Consider the following 26,858-nt stretch of genomic DNA (forward strand, 5'->3'; position numbering starts at 1 on the left):
CTTGTTTAAGATGCTATAAAAGTTAAAAAAAAAAAAAAAAAAGCCTATACACACTCATAGGAGAAGAAAAATCAATCATCCCTCTTGGAAGGGATAGAAAAGGCTGGAAAAGCAGCAGCTGTTAGTGATGTCACTTACTTCAACACTTGAGGCTCAGAGAGCATGGGCTTAGCACTGAGAAAATAATCTACTGTATCTGAATCTCCTACCTCCTTGCCCACTGTTTTTATTAAGCTAAGTCTCTTCCTAATGACGATAATACGACCAGAAATTATATAGCCATGGAAAATGTATAAGCTTAAATGTATGATACCCGCAACTCTCCAATGAGGTAGCTATTACCCTGATTTTATAGATAAGGAAACAGAGGAACAGAGAGGTTTCTTGACTTGTCCGAGGTCACACAGCTAAGCAGCAAGGCTGAGACTGAAATGCAGGCATTCTGCCTCCCACTGTTTCATTTACAGATCCCATGAGCCAAGTCACTTCCCTCCCATCTTTTCCTATTCTTTGGGGGCTTACCTCATGTCTACCACTGCCTTTTTTTTTCCCCCCCTTGACTTATTGTTTCTTTGTTTAATTATTTTTGAGATGGAGGTTTGCTCTGTTGCCCAGGCTGCAGTGCAGTGGTGCGGTCTCAGCTCACTGCAACCTCCGCCTCCCAGGTTCAAGCGATTCTCCTGCATCAGCCTCCCAAGTAGCTGGGATTACAGACATGCCACCACAATCAGCTAATTTTTGTATTTTTAGTAGAGATGGGGTTTCACCATCTTGGCCAGGCTGGTTTTGAACTCCTGACCTCAGGTGATCCACCCACCTCAGCCTCCGAAACTGCTGGGATTACAGGCGTGAGCCACCACACCTGGCTGCCCCTTGACTTATTGTTCTTTGTCCCTTTCTGGGACACAAATCTCTTGCCACATTTTGCATTTATTGTTAAGTTTCAAAATTGCTTTTGAACTTTTTATGGTTACAAATGTTCCTGACCTGGTATTGAGATACCATGAGGAACCATGTTTTCTTTGAGGTTTGTATATAAAGATTTCAGTTGAATTATTTATACTGTTTTTTCCTACTGCTATTACTGTCATGCAAGTTTGACTTGTGTCCCCTTTTTAGACTAAGTTTCTCTCATTTCTACAAAAGCCGGAGCCTCCCAAGTTTTTTTTTTGAAAAGGTTCTTCAGGAAATGTGTTAATTTGTAATATGCTCAATGTTGTCTGTGCTGTATAGTTTATATTTATATGTGTTTTCTTTTAATGATTTAATCAAGTTCAAAAACAAAACCTGTATGAATATTTAAAATGTCATTCCATTCTTGGATTTTTTAATTTGTTTTTTTATCAGAACCATTAACCCCATTACCAAATCATTATGACATTGAAAGTGCAATTTTCCTGCTTTCAAAATTCTTCTTGGAATATAACAGAGGATATTGAATTTTGTTTTTGATCATCATCAGGTAGTCCTGGACTTCATAAAAGCAAGATGAAGTTTTGAAGTTGATCTGATTTCTTAAAAATAGTTTGATTTTTTAAAATCCTCACTACAACATGAACTACCAATTAACCTTCCCCACCTTTCTATCTGTATCTGATAATTTGTTTCACTGAGGTGCTTACTGATACATTTATAATCATCTAATCAAATTTATGTAAAGTTGAAGCAACACAAATTAATTAAGCAAAAGGATTGAACTGATCTTTAAGTATTGGTTACTCTAACTTTTTATTACTGTTTTTATTGCTTAGTAATTTATGGGCTACCTTTTCCTCAAGGGTTTCCAAATACTTTCACAAGTGTAGTTTAGTATTCTGTGTACCTTATTCTGCCATTCTTGTGGGTAAATTTTCTCTTCAAGGAAAACTTGTGATGTTGGTTCATGGCACCAAATGTTTTCTTAACATCCTTGCACAGTTTTTAAACTTTGAAGCGCTCATTTAAATTAGAGTGACTATTATGTGCTAGATGGTGTCCTAAGCATTGGAAATGATTTAGGAGCTCAGTACTGTGCAGACAGACTTGTAAACAAGTAACTTCAGAACAATGCTTTATGCATATAAAGGAATTTAGGTGGAAGTACCTAGCTGCTGGGATGTGGTGGGAGAAGCATCACAGAAGTGACGTGTGGTCTGAGTTAGGAATCAAGCTGGTGGATAAGGAAGGCAAAGACATTCCAATGTGAGGGAACCGCATATGCAAAGTTCAAGGTACCAAACATGGCAGAGAATAGTGACTAAGCTGTTGTGAAGGAATATTCAGACTAGAGGATGGAAAGATAGTACGTGGGAGGCAACAAAGGACCTTCTCTGCCCTGCCAAGGAATCTGCACTTTTTCTGAGGCCATAGAGAACCCTTAAATACCACTTAAGTGACACTGTGTGTGTTGTTAAATGATCCGCCTAGAATTGAGTTCCTAACGTTTATTGTTCAACTAATGCTTCTGATAGACTCCACTAACAAGCAGTACAGTGTAGATTTCCCATTTCTCAGTCGTGCTACTAAATAGAAATTGACTCTTCCAAAGATAGTGACCAGCATTATTTCCTTCATGGCAGTGGGAGAGCTCTGAGTTATGCCTAATGATAGATTAGAGGGAATTCTTCAGAGTAGACTTTTCATACAGTTAAAGAAATCCATCTGTTTACCAGGGAAGTATGATAATTGGATTCGTGCTTTTGAAAAATTACTGACAGGTAACATTGTGTAAGATAGGTATCAGAGTCTCAAGGCAGGGAAATCAGTAAGGATGTTGATGAATGGAATGGATGAAAAACAGTAAGAATTTCAGTAAGAGTCTTGACAGCCAAGAAACGTAGGCTTCGGCTGTAAGAGAAACAACATGCATATCACATTTGAAAGCAAAGGGATTTTTTTTTCCTCTCCAGCTAGTTTAATTTGTTTAACAGAATATACTTTAATTCTGTTATCCTTGGGACAAACCTAATTTATTTCACATAGTGGTCATTTTTGTTGTCTTGGCATCGGAAAGAGGAATGCATTATATACACTGCTGTCAGATTGTTAACTAAATCTTAATAAATGCACTCAGTGGAATTAATAGAACTGCTGGTCATACAACCTACAGAAATTCTGTAACTTGGAAATTTAGGTCATTTGACCTAAGGCTTCACATTTATTTCTTTTGTGCTTTGTAGACTTCAAAGCACTTTTAATTGTCTGAGCCAATTCAATTCTCCCAACAGTCCTATGAAATGAGGAGTTGAGGAGTTTGTTAATCTCCATATCGACATGATGAAACGAAGGCTCAGAAGAGTGAACTGACTAAAGTCACATGTCTAGAAATGGTTTTCCTTTGATTCTGAAATTGATGAAAACAAGTACGAGTTCACAATTTAAATAACACATAGTATGTGTGATGATAATTAGTCAAAGATTTTTTTCGTCACTGATGCTAACTTTACAACATTTAGAAACTATAGCACACTGAATTCAGAAAGGTCATATAATACTGAAATTATCTGTTTATTTCCTGTATCTTCCATTAGACTGTGAACTTCTTCAGGTTCGAGATTATGTTCACCTCACAAGGTGCCTGCCATAGAAGAGACACTTAGTGAAAGTTCATTGAAGTTTACTGGAATCATACTCTTTACCAGCCGATGGCTATATGACGTTGGTTATTTAATTTCTTGGTTGTTCACTGAACAACAAAATGGCATTACATTTAGCTAATTTACAGGATTCTAATAAACCTGAATTGAAGTGAGATAACATATCTAGCACATCATAGTCACTAACTAAATATTAACAGTAGACTTATTTTTTTAATTTACTTTTTAATAGAATTGTAATATAATTGAAGCAGTCATACTTAAGCCACTTAAGCGGCAATATTAAAACTTCCCATATGAAATAAAATACCTGACTTTTCACTATTTTAAAATATTTTTAGCATTCTTCAGTTTTGGCAAGATGCAGAATCGATCTTTAAGTCCTCTCCAGATCAACAATCAGCATAATTTCCTCTATGGCAGTGGGGTGCTTTTGAGTCAGCTTTATAGAGTATAGGGGATCCTTTAATGTGGCCAGTCCTGTGCTTCATAACTCACCTTTTACCTGTGCATTATTGTAGATATTGACATGACAGGACCTGATAATGAGAGTGTTAGTCTTTTGGAGTCTATTTATCTTAATTCGCCAATGATAGGTAGAACAGTGGCCTTTAAAAATGTATTACTTTATTAGATCTTTAAAATAGGACTCACTGTTTCACTCTTAGCTTGATTAAACACAATCTACCTAGATTATTTCCAGGAAAACACTGTAATTTTGAGAACATTTTAATCCATGAAGATGGTGTTCAGGAGATATATACACAGTTAATAAATTCAAATCGCTATGTTCAGCAGCTTGGTATGATATTTCCATATTTTTTAGTGTTATTGCCACTGCACCTAATATATTAACCTTTCCACAATTTACAAAAAATTACCACAGATTGTGAAGAGCCAGGGACATAGACAGGGTACATGTTATCTTTATTTTAGACAAGAGAAAACGAAGGTGCAAAGAATGAACTCCGCAGCAGCAGCAATATTGGAATACCTCTCCCTTTATTACAGTATTAAAAATCTTAAGCCTCTTATAAAAATGAAACCAAAGGAATGTCCTTCACAATAGGTACCTTGAGCCCTCGGGCAGCAATTACAAATCGTGATTGACCAACGTAAGAGCACTTTCAACTACATGTTACTTCATTCCGTTATTTGTTATTGATCTTAGTTTCCATCTTACAATGAAATTTCTTTTGCACACATCACAAAATAGACTGCTGATCCTGTACCTTCTGCAGACATAAAGCCATCATCCATCTCTGTTATTCTACCACTTATTTGCAGCATGGGCAATGGCAGCATTTTAATCAGATAGGAATGTCTTCATGAAGCAACAGCACCCCAGCTTATACCTGGTATCACCTGCTGGTAAATGAAGGCCTGACTCGTCCCCTCCCTCACCCCTCCCCTCTTCCCATTGTTCTACGATGTGCGGTGTGTCCTTATATAAGTGAAGTTACTTGTACGTGTTTCGGTATACAGTCAAGAAAATACTGTGTGTGTCAACAATAAATAAAACCTTATGTTATAAATCGTTATTGTGCAGAGCATTTTTAGGTACACAGGTAGATTATATTTATTTCAGTGTTTTTCTGAATACTTTCTGGTAAGGGTTACTTCTTTCACATTGAATATATGAACACTTAAAGTGTGTACGTGGTTTATTGAATTGTTTTTTGAAAACTAAAACATTGCAGATGGGCTCACAGGGAAAGAATCAATAAGCCTATGTAACAAACTCATAATATTTTGATTTAAATATCATTTTAAAGACTCTTCTGATTAAAGTGACTCATGAAAATGGTACTAAGTATCACCAATGAAGAGTTTAGTTCCTTTATTTGCCTAAAACATTCTCCCTTTTGTTTCCTATCCTGTCGTGAATTTAAACACTGAGGAATGGACTTATCAGCCAACTATGGGAGATTCAACACAACAATGTGCCTGTAACACTTAAACTTGCCACAACGTCTGATTTGCATACTTGGTGATTGTAGTGTAGTCACCAAATTTCATATCTTGTGGGCTAACAGGGAAATGAGTACAGTGATTTTATGTACTTTTTTTAATGTTTATATTAGTTTTCAAAATGGTTTTGCTTCCTAACCCTACCATTATATGAAGCCTCTCACTTTGAAAGTCACAGACTGCGGACTGGTAAGTCCATCAGCTCTCTGTCGCTGTGATCATTCATGATTTCACTTATAGTAAACATACGATCATTGCATCGTTTTCTTTCTCAGCCCAAAGTATTTCCATTCTGTAAAAAGTTCTCATTTTTTTAAAGTACTTTTTAGTCCATTCATTCACTGGCTATCTTGTCATTTTTGCTTTTAAACAAATTTAGATTTTGGAGCAGGTGCTCGTAATGTGGAACTTTTTTGTTTGTTTGTTTGTTTGTTTTACTTCCCCACGGACACTTTGTTTTGAAAATCAGCTTCATTTGTGTGGTGCTGTTCTGAGTTTGTTTCTTTCCTTGCGTTTTTGCTTTCAAAGTAACTTGTGATCACGAGACATTTAAATTGAAATATAAGTAAACTGAGCCCTTTAATGAGGTTTTTCTCCTTGCCCCCAAAATACTTGTTAGTGTTGGATGATGCAGAGAAACCTCTGTAACTAGGGGATGCCTTTTTTTTCACCTTTTCTTTGTTAGTTTTAGCTCTCACAACACGAGCCACCAAAGTCTTTCTTTTGGTTTCATATTTAGAATTAAGGTTGTTTGCCATTTCCTCCTCCTATGGAAGTAATGCTCAAACCAGTCACATCTCTATTTTAGATTTCAGAAATCTTTCCTTTTTTTTTTTTAATTCAGTAGACAGCCTGATAACAAAGTTAATTAAAACAAGTTAATCAACAATTTTCTAGCGATTTACAGCTTTCACAAAAATCCATGAATTATTTTTTTAGTGAAAGAAACTCTTGGCCCTGCTTTTTTGGATACACAGAATACTTTCCATTGAATCATTTGGCCACAATCCAGGTACAAAGCAAATTTAACCTGCGTGAGAGACGCAGAGAAAGGTCCCTTGAGACGCAGAGAAAGGTCCCTTCTATGCACACCTTGCCAAATACAAGAACATAAAGAAAGAAAGAAGCAAAGTTTAAGCCTTTAGGTCGTTTGTAAAATGTTGCCAATCCCATGCTGCTACTTTTAACAGAGAAGTCTGAGTTTTAAAATTCAAACCTTCTTTTCTTACAAAGAAAAAGAGCGTCTATCTGCCAAGCGCATGATCTTATGAGCTTCAGATAGCAAAGTGGCTATGACCTGTGACTCTTTTTGGTTCAGAACAATGCTAGATCAACATGCAAGTTGTATGGAGGTGGGGACAGAAAGGGAGGGGCAGCCTGGGGTGGTTGGTAATGTCTGATCCCTCTGGACTTCCCGCAGGAGAAAAGGTTCTACAGGACGATGAGTTCACCTGTGACCTCTTCCGATTCCTGCAGCTACTCTGTGAGGGACACAACTCAGGTTTGTGAGTCCCCAAAACTTCTGATGCTACTAAGGTATAAATAATGTTTTCAAGCCAGTAATAACAGGAACCTGTTAGTTCCAATTATGCATCATTCTAGAGACAATAAATTGTTCTAGAACATGTCTCTGCATTGGGCACTGGGACATTTTATACATTGCTTCCCTGCTTTCACAGTCCTTGGATAGCTATTTCACTTGAGTCTTATTAATTATTTTGATGTTAGGGAAGACACATGAGGCTGGGCGCGGTTCCTCACTGGTAATCCCAACACTTTGGGAGGCCGAGGTGGGAGGATTGCTTGAACTTAGGAGTCCAATATCAGCCTAGGAAACATAGCGAGACCCCCATCTCTACAAAAAATTTAAAAAATCATCCAGACATGGTGGTGCGTGCTCATAGTCCCATCTGCGTGGGAGGCTGGGGCAGGAGGATTGCTCAAGGCCAGGAGTTTGAGGCTACAGTGAGCTGTGATTGCCCCACTGCACTGCAGCTTAGGCAACACAGCAAGATCCTCTCAAAAAAAAAAAAAAAGATGATTTATGAAAAATATAAATAGTTATAGAGTAATATAGAGCATTATTTCTTTTGTACCACCTCTCTTTACCTTGAGTGTACACATACTTCACTGTACTACTTAACATAATGTATCTCCATTAGTTGTTTACACATCTAACTCTCTAACAGGCTTGTGCACCCCTGAAGGCAGGAACTCTGTCTTAATTTTATCTTGGCTGACCCCAGCACTTTGCACAGTACTGAGGAGTAAGTGATTAATGAATAAAAAATTTCCTTCTTGGCCGGGCGCGGTGGCTCAAGCCTGTAATCCCAGCACTTTGGGAGGCCGAGACGGGCGGATCACGAGGTCAGGAGATCGAGACCATCCTGGTTAACACGGTGAAACCCCGTCTCTACTAAAAAAAACAAAAAAATTAGCCGGGCGCGGTAGCGGGCGCCTGTAGTCCCAGCTACTCGGGAGGCTGAGGCAGGAGAATGGCGTGAACCTGGGAGGCGGAGCTTGCAGTGAGCTGAGATCCGGCCACTGCACTCCAGCCCGGGCGACAGAGCGAGACTCTGTCTCAAAAAAAAAAAAAAAAAAAAAAAAAAAAAAAAAAATTTCCTTCTTATATCCTCAAGGATAGCAACCTTTTTCAGTCATTCATTTGCCCAGAGCTCTAAAACTAGGAATAAGGAAACTGATATTAGAAACATCTGAGACAAAAATTGAATATTGATCATCTATGGAGCACGCAGATACTCTTTGGGGGTGATCACTTTTTATGGAAAATATAAATTATTTTCATATTAACACTATTAGATAAAAACACTGCACTAACCCACAATGATTTTGCCGCAGAAAACGTTTGCCTTTGGAGTTCTCAGAATAACTCAATTTGAACTTCTGAGCAAGCATTAATAACATTTTTTTTATCTTGCATAGATTTTCAGAATTATCTGAGAACTCAGACTGGCAATAATACAACTGTCAACATAATCATCTCCACTGTAGACTACCTACTGAGAGTTCAGGTATGTTGCTTTCTATATTAGTAACAAATTAAAAGGGTTGATATGTTGAAACAATACGGCAGAGTTTTAATGTATTTTGGTTTATAACTAGAAAGGAGTTTTTGAGATAGTTTATCTCTGATCACAATATCTCAGCAATTCTTAGAGCAAAACTGCCACTGTTATCTCCACTCCTGATCCTGCCTCCTACTTTTGCTCATATTTTATTTCTGTAAGTAGAGATTCTTCCCCTCTGTTTCTTTAGCTTGATGGTATTTTAAAGTCATTTTCATTTTATAAAGCACTTTTATACTCTGCTCCTTCTTCTACAGTTGTTAGACAAATTGGGGAAGAATGTTTGGAACATTCATAGGAATAGGAAAGAAAGGCTTTGTAACTACTACCATATACTGAGATTTCACAGTCTAAGGTCACTTCTTGTCAGATGTCCTAATATTTGCATTAATTTTCATACCACATTGCTTAAAAAATCTCTGATATTTTGATCATATTTGAGAATGTTACTCAAACTGAATTGAAGATGTAGGCCTCTTAAATAATGAGAGCCCTTTACAACTTTTTTCCCCCTCATTTTATTTATAAGCCAAACCAAGCACAGTATTTTAAAAACTATAAATGCAGACTTTCAGCTTTTTCCTTAATCTTTGAGTGTGTAATATCACAACTTTTTTTGCTAACTGAAAGCTTAATGTGGTGGGGGAAGGTCCATTTTGAAGTCAGTACACCAAGAAGTGTTGCTGAAAACACATTTGCAATTTTAAAAATTGTCTGAAAACCCAAACGTAGTTCACAGGCTGAACTAAACTGGATTATTTACTTATCCAACCAACATTTCTTTAAAATGTACGTTATTGTTAAATACATCTGGTTTATAGAGATTGATCTTATTTAGATAATTGTTTATAATGATTAGTATTTACAAGCAATCCAGCCAGTTTTCTCAGGGACAGGTGCAAAAGCCATGGATATCAGCGAGTTCTCACTGATGAAATGTTATTGGCTTTGTTGGAGAAAAAGGAGGTCAGATGTCGGTACCCCAAAAAAGATTATTCCATGATTCATCTATTTTCTGTGCTCACGTAGTAAACATCTAACTTTGCTCATGGATAAATATGCTCCAGTCTTAATGAATTCTTATGTTTATGAAGTTCAGGGTTACCAGACAGTAATTTTCAAAGCTAAGTTTTCTTCTGATCTTGTCTTCAGTTGTTAGTTATATCTAAGAAGGAGGTTCCCATATTGTATGTTTAGGAAAATCATTGAAGAATGATATTTAATTCACAGATGTTTTTGTTTGCTACCATATATATTATTTAAAATACTTCTCAAGCATAGAGTCCCAGACTGGTTAGTCAATGGTAACTTTAGAATGTGACTGAATAATAAACAATATCATCTCTATTTCCCAGGAATCAATTAGTGACTTTTACTGGTATTACTCTGGGAAAGATGTTATTGATGAACAAGGACAACGGAATTTCTCCAAAGCTATTCAAGTGGCAAAACAAGTCTTTAACACTCTTACAGAGTATATTCAGGTAAACATTTAAACATAGCTGCTATCTGTAGCACTGAATTCCATAGAAAAATACAGTGTGTCTAGAATAGTTTCCATATCTGTTATTGACCCCTTTCCGAGTTTCTTTGCAAATTGCTACAATTAAAATATTAGGTTGAGATGTGCATTTATATGGAATGAAATTGCTTCACCATTTGGCAGGTTGAGATATGGTTAACTCCTTAGAGGTATGGACTGTGATGTTAGGTCTATTGCACCTCCAGGGCCTGGTATATATATTAAGCACTTAGTAAATATTAAGGAAGGAAGGGAAAGCAGGCACAACATTAAGCCACTCTTTCTAGTATTCCACTAAAAGTGGGAAGAAGTTTCATAGAAACTTAAGAAAGAGAAGAGTGTTTGAAAACATCGCATATGTATATTATAGATAAAATTCCAAATACCGTATAGAATATTCTTTTCTGTTTTACATCGATTTGTTTTATGTTCTCCTTGAACTAAGCTTCTAGACTTAACTTCAGATTTTTTTTTAAGATTTGATAAAATTCTGGGTTTTTCTTCAATCAGCAAAACTTTGCTGATGACCAGTCATCTTTCCTTTCTGTCTTGTCTCAGTGGCCCATATTACCCTGAATCATTCACTATGTTTGACATGTCCCATGCTAAGGATAAAACAGGAGGGAGAAACTTATAATTGGCTTTGTGAGACTAAACATAAGCTTGTGGGGAAAAGAAAGGTTAAGTTAAAAATAAATTGTATCCCAGGAGCCTAACAGTTACAGCTGTTTCAGTAAATAAATGACTCATGGCCAAGTACAGCCAACCAAGAGTAAGTGCTGTAGAGGTAGGAAGACGTCCTCTAGGCTCACTCTCCTCTGCATTCGGTCCCTTGGAAGCATGGCACTTTCTGTATTATTTTTTGCCTTGTTGGGGAAGAGGAACCTTATTTCAGCACTTCCAGATGGAAAAGTCACACTTGATAATTCTAATAACATTTCCTTTAAAATCAAATAAAAGTGAAAGCTTCAGTCAGTTTTGGTCTACTCATAGTCCCATTTCCTTACCTCTCCTGGCTTTCATTATTGCTTTAGTATTCTCATTCATGCCTAGAATGATACCAGTACAACAACATTCATGTGTCACGTCCTGAATAAATAACAGGATTGACTGATGGCATTAGCAAGCCGCTGGATTTTGCAGAAATGGGAATCAGGATGATTTCTATAATATATTCCAAATGAAACATAACCGCCATTTCAGCTAAGAGTGGGCATTTCTTGGTTCCTAAAATAATTGAGATTCCTGAATTTATCAAAAGCTAGAAGCATCCATTGAGCTCTTACTATGTGCAAAACTCTTTATTAGGTGTTGTCATAGAACACGGATTTCTACGTGAATGTTCAAAGGATATTGGATAGAGTCACATGGCTTATCATGCTTGGTTCAATAAGAACCAAAAAAAAAAAAAAAAAAAAACAGAAGTAACAAGTAACTTCTCTTGTTACTTTTTTATATGACATTTTAAAATAACAATCATATGTGAAATACGTATTTTGGAATAATTTTAGGTATTCAGAAAAGTTGCAAAGATAGTACAGAGGGTTTCTGTATATGATTCACCCAGCTTTCCCTAGTGCTGACATTTTATATACTCATGGCACTTTTGTCAAAACTAAGAAATTAACATTGGCACATCCTGTTAACTAAATTACGGCTTTCTTTTGATTTTACCAGTTTTTCCATTCATGTTCTTTGTTTTTTAAAATTCTGGGATACAGTCCAAGTAACCACATTACATTTAGTGAAATATGGTTTAGGGAAGCTTGCCTTAGTGGCATATCTGCTGATAAATATTGACACCATGAAGATAAGCTTATCGTTAGCCTCGTGCTTCTTCTGGACTGCCTTTTAGATTACAGCATTGCATATTGCTTTATTATTCAAACTTCTAACTACAGCAAGTTATATAAGGGGGAGATCCAACACCATTGAAATAAATGGAATTACCTGTAAGATTGTAATCCCAGTTTAATAAAAGGGGAAGAATTGTTTGAGTAAGAGGATGTTGTATTGTCGAGGTTCCTAGAGTAAGACCATGAGGTAGTTGTTGAGAAGAGGGAAAGCTTGATCTGTCCTTGGCACAGGTCCTTCTGGTAGTTAGCAAAGGTTTTCCATGTTGCAGGCACATACATCACGAGAAAAAGAATGCAAGGCACCAGGCTAGGGAGTTTACAGCTCCCAGAAGCTGATGACCTAAGGTTGAGCAAGCCCTAGAAAGAACATTCTGTGTGTTTCAGGTTTTAGAAGAAGAAATGGGTACTTTGGTTCTGGGCTTGTGACTCTGTCACGTGAGGGTTGGCCAGACAACTTTTGGTCACCGAGGGGTTGCACGAGAGCATAACCCCTTGTAATACTTCAACTTTTGATTTAAACCTTACCTATCACAGGAAGAAAATTATTTCTGACTTGAAGAAAAAACAAGTTTATATTCCTAAAAATGGCTTTCTAGTGTTCACCTAATAGCCTCTTGCACTTTTCATCCTCCCTCATTTATATGCCATTGGAATACCAGACTGACACTGAACATCAACCACAGGAAAACCCTAAAGATCTATTGCTTTCAAACCAGAGCTGTAATAGCCATTTTGGACTAATTACAACCAGGGACGAAGGAAACTATAAAACTACTATATCTGGTACATTAAATGAGCTGGATTTAATGACCTCCAGATTAAAATAACCTGATTCCTTCTCACCACTGTCCCTTCAGACTTGCTCTGTCGACCGTTTCTTTACCACTAGAAGGAATCTTGTGCACTGACCACTTTCAAATAAATAAAATCATGTCAGTCACTTTGTCGCAAAAATAGTCTCATTTCAGTAAAGCTTCCCCTCATTCTTGGGCCTCATTTTCAGCTGGAAATCGTGGAGTGAGGGTGTAGGCAAGAACTCCCATCTGGATATTGTTCATTCTGGAGGGAGTCCAATCTGCGCTTTTTTTACTCTCTCCCCTCAAGGTTCTTCTCTCTCTTTCCCTTTCCCCTCCTGGTTAACCGCAGGCTTCCTCTGGGTTGGAGCTGTGGGAGAGAGGAGGTATAAGGAAGGAAAGGTCTCCACTGGGCACATGTAATCCCAGAGTGCACCATGGAGCTGGCCCTCTGCTGTGATGTGTTGTATTTTTTCATCTAACGTGCAAGCCTGGCCCTCTTAGTCCTCCAGTGCCTGGAAATGACTCTTCTCCCATCCAGTTTAAAGTTATTCCGTCAGACCTCATGCATCTGGTGGCTCCCATCCACCTTGGAATTCTGTCACCATTTCAGACTGATTTCAGATGGGGCAGAACGGCCCCTTCCTGAGTAGTCCATATAAGAAACACACATCTTTTTTGTCACATGCTGTCTGTCATGCTTTCTAATACCAGACTTTATGCTTCCTAACATCAGAAGACAGAAACTGAGCTCACATGATGGCTGTCCTGAAGCCTCTTCTCTCACTTGCTGTAAGGGGATGCAGAAGTAATGAAATGGAGAGGCTCAGCACATGGAGAACTCCCTCCAAAGTCTCCCCCTTTTCAACTCCAACCCCTTTATATCCTTAGAGTAGAAAGATCTATTTTTAGTCACCCCTTTTGCAGATAGTCTACTGCTTTTGTAATATGTGGGTACATGTCATTCTCATAATCATATGAGAACACATAGTCAATATCTCAGCTCTAGGGCCTCAAGAGATACTGAGACAGGAAAAAGTTCTATTTCAGCATCTTGGATATGGCCATCTCTTCCAATCACTTGTTTCTAGCATAAGATCCGAAATGTTTTTATGTGGTCTGCAATTTAAAGTTATTATGAGTTATTTGCCTAAAGGAATGAAGGAATTTGAAGTTAAGAACAGTATTGTATGTACTTTTTTCCTTTCTAAGTAAAATCCCTGTTATTTATTTTCATGGTTGATGCAGATGAGTTTACAAAACTGAACGATGGCAGAAGTTTTTCATTGGAAAGTGGAAATAGAAATCGGCTCCAAGAAAACAGTCTGGCTGCTACAGCAGATCCACTCAAGTATTGATACTTCAGACGTGTCAGCTAAGAGAACAAAGTTAGGCTTGTTAAAAGATAAACTTAGGCACAATAACATCTTACGAACTTTATCTGAGCATTCAACTATTTATGAATTGAGCAACACCAGAACACTAATGGTTCAGCCCTTCACCAAGAGTGGGGGCACTTTTATAAGGCATTCCTGGAAGCAAGACAAGCAAAGAGATTTGATTGGTAAAAGTGGAAAGTTCCTAGTTAGAGGTTAGTTGGCAGTTTCTGACTGGTGAACTCTAGTTAGAAGTTAGTTGGCAGTTTCTGATTGGTTAAGCTTAAATTTACACTGAGTTGGGATTTGGTTTTCTTAGGGAGGAACCCAAGACACTGGAGCCATCTCAGCCTAATGATCTCTCAATTAGTTATTTTAACCACTTCCAATTGTCTTGGATTCTGGATTCATGAAATTAATAAACAAGTATTATTCTTTTAAAACACTTCAATGGTTGCACCGTTTGTAAAACAGTTGTCCAATTTAGAAAATGTTGAAGAGGATTTTTTTCTCTATGTGAATGCTTTATCCAGGTTACTATTTAGGAGTAAAAGGGTAATCAGCTCTCATCTAAAACATATTCTCAGATTCTTCTCAATACAAAATGGTGACTACTGATTGATTGGACTGAAGAGCCAAAGCACCCAGACCTTATTTTTTTCCTCTAAATAGAAGAGATCAAAGCCAGACAAAAAAAAAAAAAAAAAAGATTCACAAAATATAAAAATCCTTGAGAAATTTTTTTGGAATCATTAAACATTTTAAAGAGGAATGTATTTATCTATTAAGGGTTATTATCATCACTATATCTCTTTCTTTCGCTTCGAGTTCCTATCTTTTTAGATAATGTGCTAGCAGTGAGATACATCAGCACTAAGGCAACTTTTCCCGTTATTGTGAAGTTTGTTTTGGCAAATAAATTATGAGGAATAATTGCTGTTTGTTTACGCTCCAGGGTCCTTGCACTGGGAATCAACAGAGTTTGGCACACAGCAGGCTGTGGGATGCTGTGGTCGGCTTTCTTCATGTATTTGCCCATATGCAGATGAAGCTGTCGCAGGTAAACTACCTTCCTCTCTCCTAAATGACAAACTGGAGACTGTAGTCATCAGCAAATTAAATGTGCTTTTTGATGTTGGAACATTATCTTTTTAAAATCACTTTATCACTTGTCTTTTCAAGATCATTTTATCATGTCTCTTTTGTTCTACATGAACTTTTTTTAAATAAAAAACATTATGTAACCTGAAAATAGATAGGATTCATTATTCAAATTTGAGACAAAGGATATTAGGAAATTAAATGTAATGGAGAAATGAAACAGTTGAGTCCCCAAACATTGTACATTTCCCAAGCTTCACCTTCCTGGCCATGGCTCACTGGAATTTTCCTTCCCCTTACAGATAATTGAAATAGGTTTTATAATCTGTTACAAGGGAGATAATTTTGTTATAGGGTCTTAAACAAGCAGATGTTCTCAGTAGGGTGATGTTTACCCATAACCAGTGTATTTAATTTTGTGACAAAGAGAAAAAGTAGCTATTATACGGATAAGCAAATGAAGAATAAACAGATTTTCCGCCATGTTTTAATGTCAACTTGAGAGAACCTATTGAAAAATATCAGCTTGTTTTCTCCCTGCTGGATTTGTTTCATTTGAAACAAAAAGATACACAAATAGAAGAGTCCTTGTGAATGTGTCTGTTCAGTGCAGTGAATTTTGACGGCATAACCCGAGACCTTCAGAGTGTGGGCATTTGCCAGGTGGTCAGGTAGAAGAAAGAATGTCAGATTAAAAGACAGAATGCTGTTACTAATTTAATTTTTTTGGCCGGGCGCGGTGGCTCAAGCCTGTAATCCCAGCACTTTGGGAGGCCGAGACGGGCGGATCACGAGGTCAGGAGATCGAGACCATCCTGGCTAACGCGGTGAAACCCCGTCTCTAGTAAAAAAAAATACAAAAAACTAGCCGGGCGAGGTGGCGGGTGCCTGTAGTCTCAGCTACTCGGGAGGCTGAGGCAGGAGAATGGCGTAAACCCGGGAGGCGGAGCTTGCAGTGAGCCGAGATCCGGCCACTGCACTCCAGTCTCGGCGACAGAGCAAGACTCCGTCTCAAAAAAAAAAAAAAAAAAAAGACAGAATGCTGCCATTCTAATTCCTGAGCTGTCGTGACTTGTTCCGCCCATGTGGGCCAGGTCGCTTCCCTGAGGCCTTGTGTGTCTGCAGTAAAGTGAAGAACCCGCCCCTCAGGCCTGCATATGACAGTGTGCAGGATGTATTGTCAAAGATCAACAAGGCTGGAAGCTCGTAAAAGTGGTAAGGCTCCATCTTAATGTCAAAGATAAACAAAGCTGGATACTAGTTAAATGAATAAGGACGGATTTTAATCAGTAGTGCTATTGCAACAAGGAAAAAGAGTTCAGCATAAACTGAACCCGATTTGATTTGTGCAGAGGTGACTGGGAATATTAATGGGAAAATGAAGATTAGAGAAGGGGCGAACAGGGGCTCAGTAGAGTCAGGGGAGTGAAAAGTTACAACAGGTTCATTGGTGTAAATGTGATTAGACCAGCTATATCTGCTAACTGGCAATTGTCAAAGTTAGGATTCTGTCCTTCTCCAGAGTCCTTATCCTTCGATGTTGTCTAGAACAGTCGATTTTTTTTATCAACCTCGCGTTTTCCCAGGCAGGTACTTTAGTGGAGGGCTGGGCTCATCCTAGAGATGCAGTCTTGAACAGTTAGAAACTATATTAGTGTTTGTTCAAGTCTTCATAGACCAAAGTTGAGGCCAAGTTGAGAAGAGGGCTCAGAGGTACCTGGCTAGAGTTTGGTGAAGGAGAGAATGTCAATATGGAGTTATTGGTGACTTGAGCCCAATAAAGAAATTCCAGTCTTTCATTTAATCACTAGGGATATTTTGGTAAGTAAAGGAGACCGACATGAACCAAATGTAGACCCTCACAAGAGAGTTCTCATCCTGATATTTTTCCATCAGGGTATTGACATCTGGTGCTACCTAGCACCTGTTCATGGTTTATAGTTTCCGTAACAGCTATTTAGAAAGAAAATGTCTCATCCTCCCAACACGGTAGGAATTTAGCTTCATATGTACCAAAATCTGAATAAAATGCCTTGTACAAATTTTCTAAAGAATAGTTTAAAAAACAGATGAGATGTAAAGTTATGCAGATGTAAGTATGATCTGTATTTCCAGGGACTGTAGCTAAGCATACTGATGTTTAGACACAATATGTCTTTGAAAAAGAATGTTTCTTTATGGTAAAAAATCAAAAGCAAAAACAAAATTTTAACCAGAGTAATATTGGAAAGCTTAATCAAATTGGTAAATAAGATACATTGTACAATATTAGTACAATGTTGTACTAATAGGTAATACCTGTGTAGGTTTTTGGTTAATTTGTTTATCTAACAAATAAATTTATAAGTTTATCTTCTATGGTGCTTATATGCCTATATTTTTCTATGTGAAGTTGATTTTTACATAGTAGTACCTAGAAGAAGTTAGAAAGTTAGAAGAAAAAAATGCGGGCTTTTCAAATAAAAGATAGATGGATGTCAAATGTGCAGAAGCTCTTGAGTCTTGCTTGGCATTGGAGAATATACCACTGTTATGGTTCTTTCATATTATTGCTAGATATGTTCATTGTCCGTACAAATACTTTCTTTTTTCTGAGATGCAGTCTTGCTCTGTCACCTGGGCTGGAGTGCAGTGGCGTGATCTCTGCTCACTGCAACCTCCGCCTCCCAGGCTCAAGCAATTCTCATGCCTCAGCCTCCTGAGTAGCTGAGATTACAAGTGTGCATTACCATGCTTAGCTAACTTTCTGTATTTTTGGTAGAGACGGGGTTTTGCCGTGTTGCCCAGGTTGATCACAAACTCCTGAGTTCAGGTGATCGGTGCACCTCGGCCTCCCGAAGTGCTGGGATTACAGGCGTGAGCCACTGTTCCTAGCCTACAAATACTTTAAAGAACATTAGCTGAAATCAGTAATACTTTTTAATTGTGAAGTATAACTATTTTTAATATTTGACCCTCCTTTAGTTCCATAATGCTTCACGTGCTTACAAGATACTACCAGAGCAGTATCTTTCTGTGAGAGTAATTATGATGTTCTTGCTGCACAGTTTTCTTGTATTATCTCAAATGCAATGTTAATATTTTCAGGATTCCAGTCAGATTGAGCTTTTAAAAGAATTAATGGATCTGCAGAAGGATATGGTGGTCATGTTGCTGTCCATGCTAGAAGGTAGTTTTGATTTATATACTTTTAAATTCCCTTTATTATTTTATTTAAAGCATCAGCATGGGCTTGCTTATGGAATCAGAGTGTAGCATAGAATAAAATAACACTAAGATATGGTAGATGTCTTGGATTTATTACTGGCTATTTATTCTTTTTCTCATAATAGTTTTTTTTTTTAAAGGGAGATCCTGCATATCTCAGTTTACATATCTACAGAATGAAAATGGTACTTTATAACACCACTTTTCATTTCATAGTGATATCCTAAAAAGTAAGCTCTCCAGACAGTCTCTAAAGAATATTTTATTTGTTAGTGTGTTTGTCCATAAGCGGTGGGGGTTTTGGACATCTGAAATCCACATTGGATAACCTCCAGCAGTGTAAGCTGCTTGCATAATCAGTGGGGATTTTGGACATTGGGATAATGTCCAACTGGGTAAGCTGCTGCTTTGAAAAGACCACAGAGACTCCTTTGGGTTCTTAAAGCCGTGGCACTGCGGGGAAAACCTCTGTCCCCCCAAGGATGCTGGCAGTCGTAGTCTTGTTCTCCCCACCACAGCCTGTTTTAATTTTCTCTCTTTTTTTTTTTTTTCTGTAGCAGGCAGGAAACGTAGTGGTTAAGAGCTTGGGCTCCAAATCCACCGCCAGAGTTTAAATCCTGACTTCCTTACCTCTGGGCGGTATGACCCTTGGACCAGCTGCATCTCCCTTTTTTCAGCTTCCTCTTCTGAAAAATAGAAATGATAGATTGATGTGAGAATTCGGTGGAATCCTATAAATACAACCAAAACAACTGAAAAATGTTCAGTATTACAGTGCCTATCACTTTTTCTTAACTTCTTCCTATTTTCTCTCCGAGTCTGCCACACATGGCATAACTCCACTTTAGTTAACGGAGGCAGTTGTCATGCCTCGTGGTAGGACTTTGAAGTGGCAGCATTTGCTTAAAGCCCTTAGTTGGCAGGAACAGTAGCCACTTTATACCCTTTAAGCACAGGATCCATTTTTCCATGCATGGCCCCGATTCAAATTTTGGGTTAAATACTAACAGCAGCAATAATAACCGCAGCAGCAGCAACCACAGCAATGACTTAAAACCAACTTCATAATGTGCCAGGTACTGGATTAAGTACTTATGTAATCCTAGTGACAAGTTTATGAGTTTGATGGTATTATTATCTCAAGTTTGCAAATGAGGAAACTGAGGTACACAGAGGCTAAGAAATCTGCCCACATTGCCAAGCACATCAAACCTGGATTCAAACCCAACGATGGAGCTCCAGATCGCACACTCTTACCACCACGGTGCTTACTGCTTCCCAGATTGACTCTGTGGACCTCTGACCAGCGACCTTTCTTCTCCTGCCTGTCTTTGTGTTATATCGCACATTCTGTTCAATGAATAAAAGCACTCTGTAATCCTGTAGTTCAGGAATCTGCCATTTTCTAACTAACTATACAACACAAATCATGAAGAAATGTAGAAAGGTGCTTTCCATTATGAATCAGAAAAAGCGTAGTTTGCTCTCCGCATCTGGTCTGAAGACCTGGCACTAACCTTTAATAATTAAGTCACAATGGGCCCATTTTAATTTAGTCTTGTTGAACTTCAGTTTCCTCATCGGTAAAATTAGGGTTAACAAAAAGTACCTGCCTTACGTAAAAACGTTAAATCAGATATTGTCTATGATAGTGACTTTTCAACTCTAAAGGACTGAGCAAATGTTTATTTTTATTATTAATATGAAACTTGATTTTAGTTTCTGGCTCTTTGGTTCATTTTCTTTATCTAAAACATGTTGCTTCTTTGATTAATTTAAGGGGAAAAGTGTCAACTTTTGTTGAAACATTTTATGTGTGTCAGTCTAATTACTTTGTAAATAGCGTTATGCATGTTTGTGTAATCACTTTTCAAACTATAGTTTATAAATAATTATCTTTTTATAGAGTGAGCGATAAACCAGGACATATCCTTGATTCAGATGTTATTAAAGATCTGTATTGTTATCTTCTCTATAATCATTGATTTTGTTACAGTTTCTTGTAAACAAATGCAATTGCTTTACCACCAGGTAATGTTGTTAACGGAACGATTGGCAAACAGATGGTGGATATGCTTGTGGAATCTTCCAACAATGTGGAGATGATTCTCAAATTTTTTGACATGTTCTTAAAACTGAAAGATTTGACGTCGTCTGATACTTTTAAAGAATATGACCCCGATGGCAAGGGAGTCATTTCCAAGAGGGACTTCCACAAAGCGATGGAGAGTCATAAGCACTACACGCAGTCAGAAACGGAATTTCTTTTGTCTTGTGCGGAGACGGATGAGAATGAAACCCTTGACTATGAGGAGTTCGTCAAACGCTTCCACGAACCTGCAAAGGACATCGGCTTCAATGTCGCCGTCCTTCTGACAAACCTCTCTGAGCACATGCCCAACGATACCCGACTTCAGACTTTCCTAGAATTAGCAGAGAGTGTCCTGAATTATTTCCAGCCCTTTCTGGGCCGCATCGAAATCATGGGAAGCGCCAAACGCATCGAGAGAGTCTATTTTGAAATCAGTGAGTCTAGCCGAACCCAGTGGGAGAAGCCCCAGGTCAAGGAGTCCAAACGACAGTTCATATTTGATGTGGTCAATGAAGGAGGAGAAAAAGAGAAGATGGAACTCTTTGTGAACTTCTGCGAGGACACCATCTTTGAAATGCAGCTGGCGGCTCAGATCTCAGAGTCGGATTTGAACGAGAGGTCAGCGAATAAGGAAGAAAGTGAGAAGGAGAGGCCGGAAGAGCAGGGGCCGAGAATGGCTTTCTTCTCCATTCTGACGGTCAAGTCGGCCCTGTTTGCGCTGAGGTACAATATCTTGACCCTTATGCGAATGCTCAGTCTGAAGAGCCTGAAGAAGCAGATGAAAAAAGTCAAAAAGATGACCGTGAAGGACATGGTCACGGCCTTCTTTTCATCCTACTGGAGTATTTTTATGACCCTCTTGCACTTCGTGGCCAGCGTTTTCAGAGGCTTTTTCCGCATCATTTGCAGCCTGCTGCTTGGGGGAAGCCTCGTCGAAGGTGCTAAAAAGATCAAAGTTGCAGAACTCTTAGCCAACATGCCAGACCCCACTCAGGATGAGGTTAGAGGAGATGGGGAGGAGGGAGAGAGGAAAACCCTGGAAGCCGCCCTGCCCTCTGAGGATCTGACCGACTTAAAGGAGCTGACAGAAGAGAGTGACCTTCTTTCGGACATCTTCGGCCTGGATCTGAAGAGAGAAGGAGGACAGTACAAACTAATCCCTCATAATCCAAATGCTGGGCTCAGTGACCTCATGAGCAACCCAGTCCCCATGCCTGAGGTGCAAGAAAAATTTCAGGTAATTTATCTCTAAGTCACAGCAGCATTCTCTCTGGACTTCAGGGGGGTATAATAGATGATCATTAGACCAGGTTCCATGCTACTGCCAGAACGGTGTTACCTACGTGACTTGAATTTCCAAAGAGAAATGCTTTTTGGTAGACAAAGTTAGTGTTGAGTCCTTATGAATTATTACATTATCTTAAATTATTAAGGTGTAAGCTTCAGTACCCACCCTAACTGGAGCCTACATCTTTCTCCACTGTTATATACTTTTATATGCACATTTGAAAAATTGGGAAAAGAAAGAAAACTTTTCGATGCCTGTAGTGGCATTATCCTCACAGAGTATTGACATTTTCTCCTCTGTTCTGTGATTCTCTTTGGCCTGTTTTCATTGTATGTTCTTTGTAGTCATTAGTCAGTCCATAGAGCCATCATTCCATCCATAAATATGGCATATTTACCAAGTGTCTGACACCACTGGGTATGTAGGGAATTCAAAGGTAAGATGGGGTCACTGCCTTCAAATTACCTTAAAAAGTTTATTCCAGAGATAAAACTAACACACATGAAGAAACTAGAAAATGATTAACTGTTAAATAGTATAGGCAGGGCAGTAGGGGTTGCTTATCTTGAGAGAATGGCAATGCCAGTATGGTTTAAAGTAGTTAGATAGGAATGAAGAGGTAGGATTTACATTGGCCTCAAAGGATGAGTAAGATTTTAATAGGTGCCTAAGATAAAGAAGGGTATTTCAGAAATGAGAAAAGAGAGTAAAAAGGAGTCCCAGAAAGTTTGTCCCTACTGCTGGTGCAGTAGGTCAGTGTGCAGAAGAAGTGGGAGATGTTTGGCCCCGTAAAATGACAAACACGTGGCACTTTTATCGTGGTGGAAGCAAGAGGGTGTCTTCTATAGGTTATGGTTTGACACATGGTTACATGGCTCCCTAAATTCATTCAAAGGTGATGGGTAATCCTGGTTTTTTTTTCCCCCATTGACTCATTCAAGGAACAGAAGGCAAAAGAAGAAGAAAAGGAAGAAAAAGAAGAAACCAAATCTGAACCTGAAAAAGCCGAGTATGTATAGTTTGCATATACTTTTCCTTCATTTCAGTTTGTCATTACATCTCTTTTTCTTGTACTCTGTCTTTGGGAGCCGCAAGGGAGAATCTCATATTGCCAAGGAGCCACAGAACTAATTCTGCCATCTCCGTGGAGAGGCTTTGATGGCGAGGACCTCAGGCCACAGGCAGTGATCACTGTAGACGCCCCCAGGGCTGCCATTCTAGTCTTTTCCTTTCATTCCATGTGGACCTCCGTTTGTGTGATTCCCTGTCAGCAGGAAAGACTCCAGTGATTCCATGGAATGCTGTTTGTAAGAGCACTCAGGGCCACAATTCTGTCTTTAAAAATCACTCAGGTATTTCTGTCCTTTTCAAGGAAGGAGGAAACAAACATTCCAAATGCACCTTCATAGAATCCTGCGGAGTGATGCTCCTTAAACCATAGACCCAGGGCCACATGCATAAAACTCACCAGGAGAGTTGGTTAAAACTAACATTCCAACATAAAGTATTTAAAAAAAAAAAAAAAAACTAACATTCTTGGGCCCCAAACTATAGACCCAGGGCCACATGCATAAAAATCCCCAGGAGAGTTGGTTAAAACAAACATTCCTGGGCCCCAGGGCATAGATCCTGCCTCAGCAGGTCTGGTGTGGGGCCTGGGAACCTTCATTTTCACCAACACTCCTGGTATCAATGCAGCAATAAAAAAAGAGCTGGATGTGAGGCGATGGAAATGCATAACTCCCTCATAACACCAGGTTTCTGTGAATAATCGAAGCCTGCATCTTTCTCCACGTTTATAGAATTTTATACGCACATTTGAAAGTTGGGGGAAGAAAGGAAGCTTTTAGTTGCCTGTAGTGCCACTATTCTCCCATAGCGTTGAAATTTTCTCCTCTGTTCTGTCATTTTCTTTGGTCTGTTTTCATCGTATGTTCTTTGTAGTCAGCACTATGCATTGTCATAGACCTTACACTATTGGGTCTGTTGTAAAAATGGTCACATAAAAAGTAGACATATAACAAATAACAGCAAGACAGGCATTTCAATGGCAATTCTTTAATATCCACCTCATATGAGTTAAGTATAGCTTATATATTAATATTTCTGGTTTATGTATTAATACATATGACTTCACTTTAATTTAATGAAGGACTGATATTTTGTACCCAAAGGATATCAAATGTCAATTCTTCTAATTCCATTATTGTCTGGAATTAATATAACATTACTATAATTCACTTAATATATTTTATTTAATGAAATTAATTACAATTAATATATGTCAAAGTGTGAGTATAATGATACACTTTATACATGTGAACAATTAAGTGTGTAGGCCTCTGATTTTAAATCTTAATGGCAAATGTTAAAAATTGTGCATTCAAATTACAGGCTGGGTGCAGTGGCTCACGCCTGTAATCCAGGCTGGGTGCGGTGGCTCACGCCTGTAATCCAGGCTGGGTGCAGTGGCTCACGCGTGTAATCCAGGCTGGGTGTGGTGGCTCACGCGTGTAATCCAGGCTGGGTGCGGTGGCTCACACCTGTAATCCCAGCACTTCGGGAGGCCGAGGCAGATGGATCGTGAGATCAGGAGTTCATGGTGACCAGCCTGGCGAACATGGTGAAACCCAGTCTTCTACTAAAAATATAAAAAAGTTAGCCGGGCATGGTGGCACATCCCTATAATCCCAGCTACTTGGAAGGCTGAGGCAGGAGAATGACTTGAACCCAGGAGGTAGAGGTTGCAGTGAGCTGAGATGGTGCCCCTGCATTCCAGCCAGGGTGACAGAGCAAGACTCCTTCTCAAAAAACAAAATTTGAAATTATAGTTTACAAATAGGATATGTTGGACAGTCACAGCAAAGTCAGTCTTCATTTTTTTTTATGTTTTATTGCAGAATTGGAAGGAATCTGCTATGTATAAAGTCAAGCCTATAAAATGTCCTCTATATTTCAGCTTCATAGAATCTGTGATCAGCAGGAACTCTCACCCCTGATTCTAAAATTCAGAATATTATTGTTCACCAGAAAAGAAATTAGTTTTCAGAAGTGATACAGTGGTCTAAAATATTTGTTCACTTGGGTAATTTTCCACAACACCCGTTTAGTTCTTTAGTTTCTATGGAGCTTATATTTTGTTCATCTGTTTTCACAGGGGAGAAGATGGAGAAAAAGAAGAGAAAGCCAAGGAAGACAAGGGCAAACAAAAGTTGAGGCAGCTTCACACACACAGATACGGAGAACCGGAAGTGCCCGAGTCAGCGTTCTGGAAGAAAATCATAGCATACCAACAGAAACTTCTAGTAAGATGTTTTAGAATGAATATTGTTACTGATATAGTACAATACCATAATAATTTAGGCTCAGTAAATATTTGCTGACCTCTCCCTGAGTGACAATTAGGGAACCAGGTTAGCCCAGCACATGTTTGATTTGCCCATTGTAGTGTGTTTATCTTTTATAGTGAATGTATCTGGCCCACCACTCCCTACTGTCAAACCCATGACCTCTACTCATGTTCACACTCCCTGAAACCCTTTCATTTGGTTCCTGCCAGTATATTCCCAGTGTCTGCCCACAAAGACGCTAGAATAAAAATATTCTGAGGACCTGCAACAGATTTTAAAGCAAGATGTGCCTTCTAGGGCACAAGTAATTCAAATTAATGTTCCAGAACTCGATTAGTCAGTATTTCTATAACATCACCCTTTTACTTAAAAATCCAGGTATAAAAATATTAGCTAATTGAGCCACTTTCCATTGATAATAAGAAAGTCTATTCAAAAGTATTCTTTAGAAAGAGGGATTACAGTTATTTATGTAGTGTCCTGTACATTTTGCAGAGGTGTTCCCCTAATTAGTAAAGCACACATTCATATTTGGAAAACAATGAAAAAAGGTATAGCTCTGTCTATTCATATTGATCTTGAAATTCTTAAAAATATTATTTGAAAGGCCTTTTATAAGCATGCGTGTGTAATGTCATATATATACACATACATGGGTATCTTCTATCCTTTTCCTACATGCTTATCTCCTATCCTTTTCCTCCTTTGTAAAAATTATACATATGTATCGATATATGTATAATTTTTATAATTATGTGTATATATGTATAATTTTTATACATTTTTATGATTTTCATAAAGGAGGAAAAGGATAGGAGATAAGCATGTAGAATCCACCTACAAGAGGTACTGACCAGTGATGTTAGGCCTAGAAATTAAGAACAACAACCCTCATAATAAAGCCATTTGAACAGCAGAATCATATTTAGTATTTTATAGCCCTTGAGAAATCAAAAATTGACAACCCAGAAACTCAATGGACTGTAGAATTTCTCTTATAAGGAAAGTGGACTGTCCTCAGTAATTATATATTCTAAATGCTTATCTTTAAATATGTTTATGTATTATATATTTTAGGCAAATTAATTTAGTTGTAACTACATTTTCCTAAACCATCTTGTATTTTTCCCTATATTACGTAATACAGAATACATGGAACATAAATGTTTCCTAGGTAACTCTGAATAATTATTAATTTGGTATGCCATAGTGGCTTCCATGGCTGCAGGTATAGTTCTATTACAAATGGTTTAAAGGTTGAATGGGCTCCGCACTACCCCAGTGGGTTCCTGAAGAATGTGTTTAACTACAGTTGTGTAAACCAAGTAGTTGAGATTTTGCTTCCAGCTCTCACTGTGCCAGGGTTCACATGTTCTGTTGTCTCTGCACAGCTCCTCCCTTTTCCTGCATCTCTTTGCTATCTTTCTCGGCTCACCGATTTGCATGCACGTGACCAATCATGGCCCCATCCGTCTACCAAAGGCCCCTTTTCCCCTAAGTGAGAGCTCAGGCTAGCTAACTCAGCCTCTGTGACCCAGATCCACCTTCCAAGGAGAACCAGTGAAACTGGCCCAGTCTGGGTGTGGTGGACAGCCTTGTTCCAGTAATCTCGGGCAGTAAAGATGGGGTCCTGTATGGGG

At 38.4% G+C, this 26,858-nt stretch overlaps 1 protein-coding gene across 8 annotated transcripts in view; it reads left to right on the forward strand.

Moving 5' to 3' along the window:
* RYR2 (ryanodine receptor 2) overlaps positions 1-26,858 on the forward strand; it is a 795,071-nt gene that overhangs the window by 725,952 nt on the left and 42,261 nt on the right. For 7 of the 8 annotated variants that reach the window (XM_050770614.1, XM_050770624.1, XM_050770633.1 and 4 more), the window contains 8 exons: positions 6,967-7,047; positions 8,490-8,578; positions 9,988-10,116; positions 15,136-15,240; positions 18,369-18,450; positions 20,520-21,817; positions 22,810-22,877; positions 25,026-25,173. In XM_050770614.1, the coding sequence (XP_050626571.1) occupies positions 6,967-7,047; positions 8,490-8,578; positions 9,988-10,116; positions 15,136-15,240; positions 18,369-18,450; positions 20,520-21,817; positions 22,810-22,877; positions 25,026-25,173 (2,000 nt within the window). Of the gene's footprint in view, positions 1-5,702; positions 5,736-6,966; positions 7,048-8,489; positions 8,579-9,987; positions 10,117-15,135; positions 15,241-18,368; positions 18,451-20,519; positions 21,818-22,809; positions 22,878-25,025; positions 25,174-26,858 lie in introns of all 8 variants that reach the window. The other variant, XM_050770606.1, reaches the window with a different exon arrangement.

This window comes from Macaca thibetana, chromosome 1 (assembly GCF_024542745.1).
Source record: "Macaca thibetana thibetana isolate TM-01 chromosome 1, ASM2454274v1, whole genome shotgun sequence".
Classification (NCBI taxonomy): domain Eukaryota; kingdom Metazoa; phylum Chordata; class Mammalia; order Primates; family Cercopithecidae; genus Macaca; species Macaca thibetana.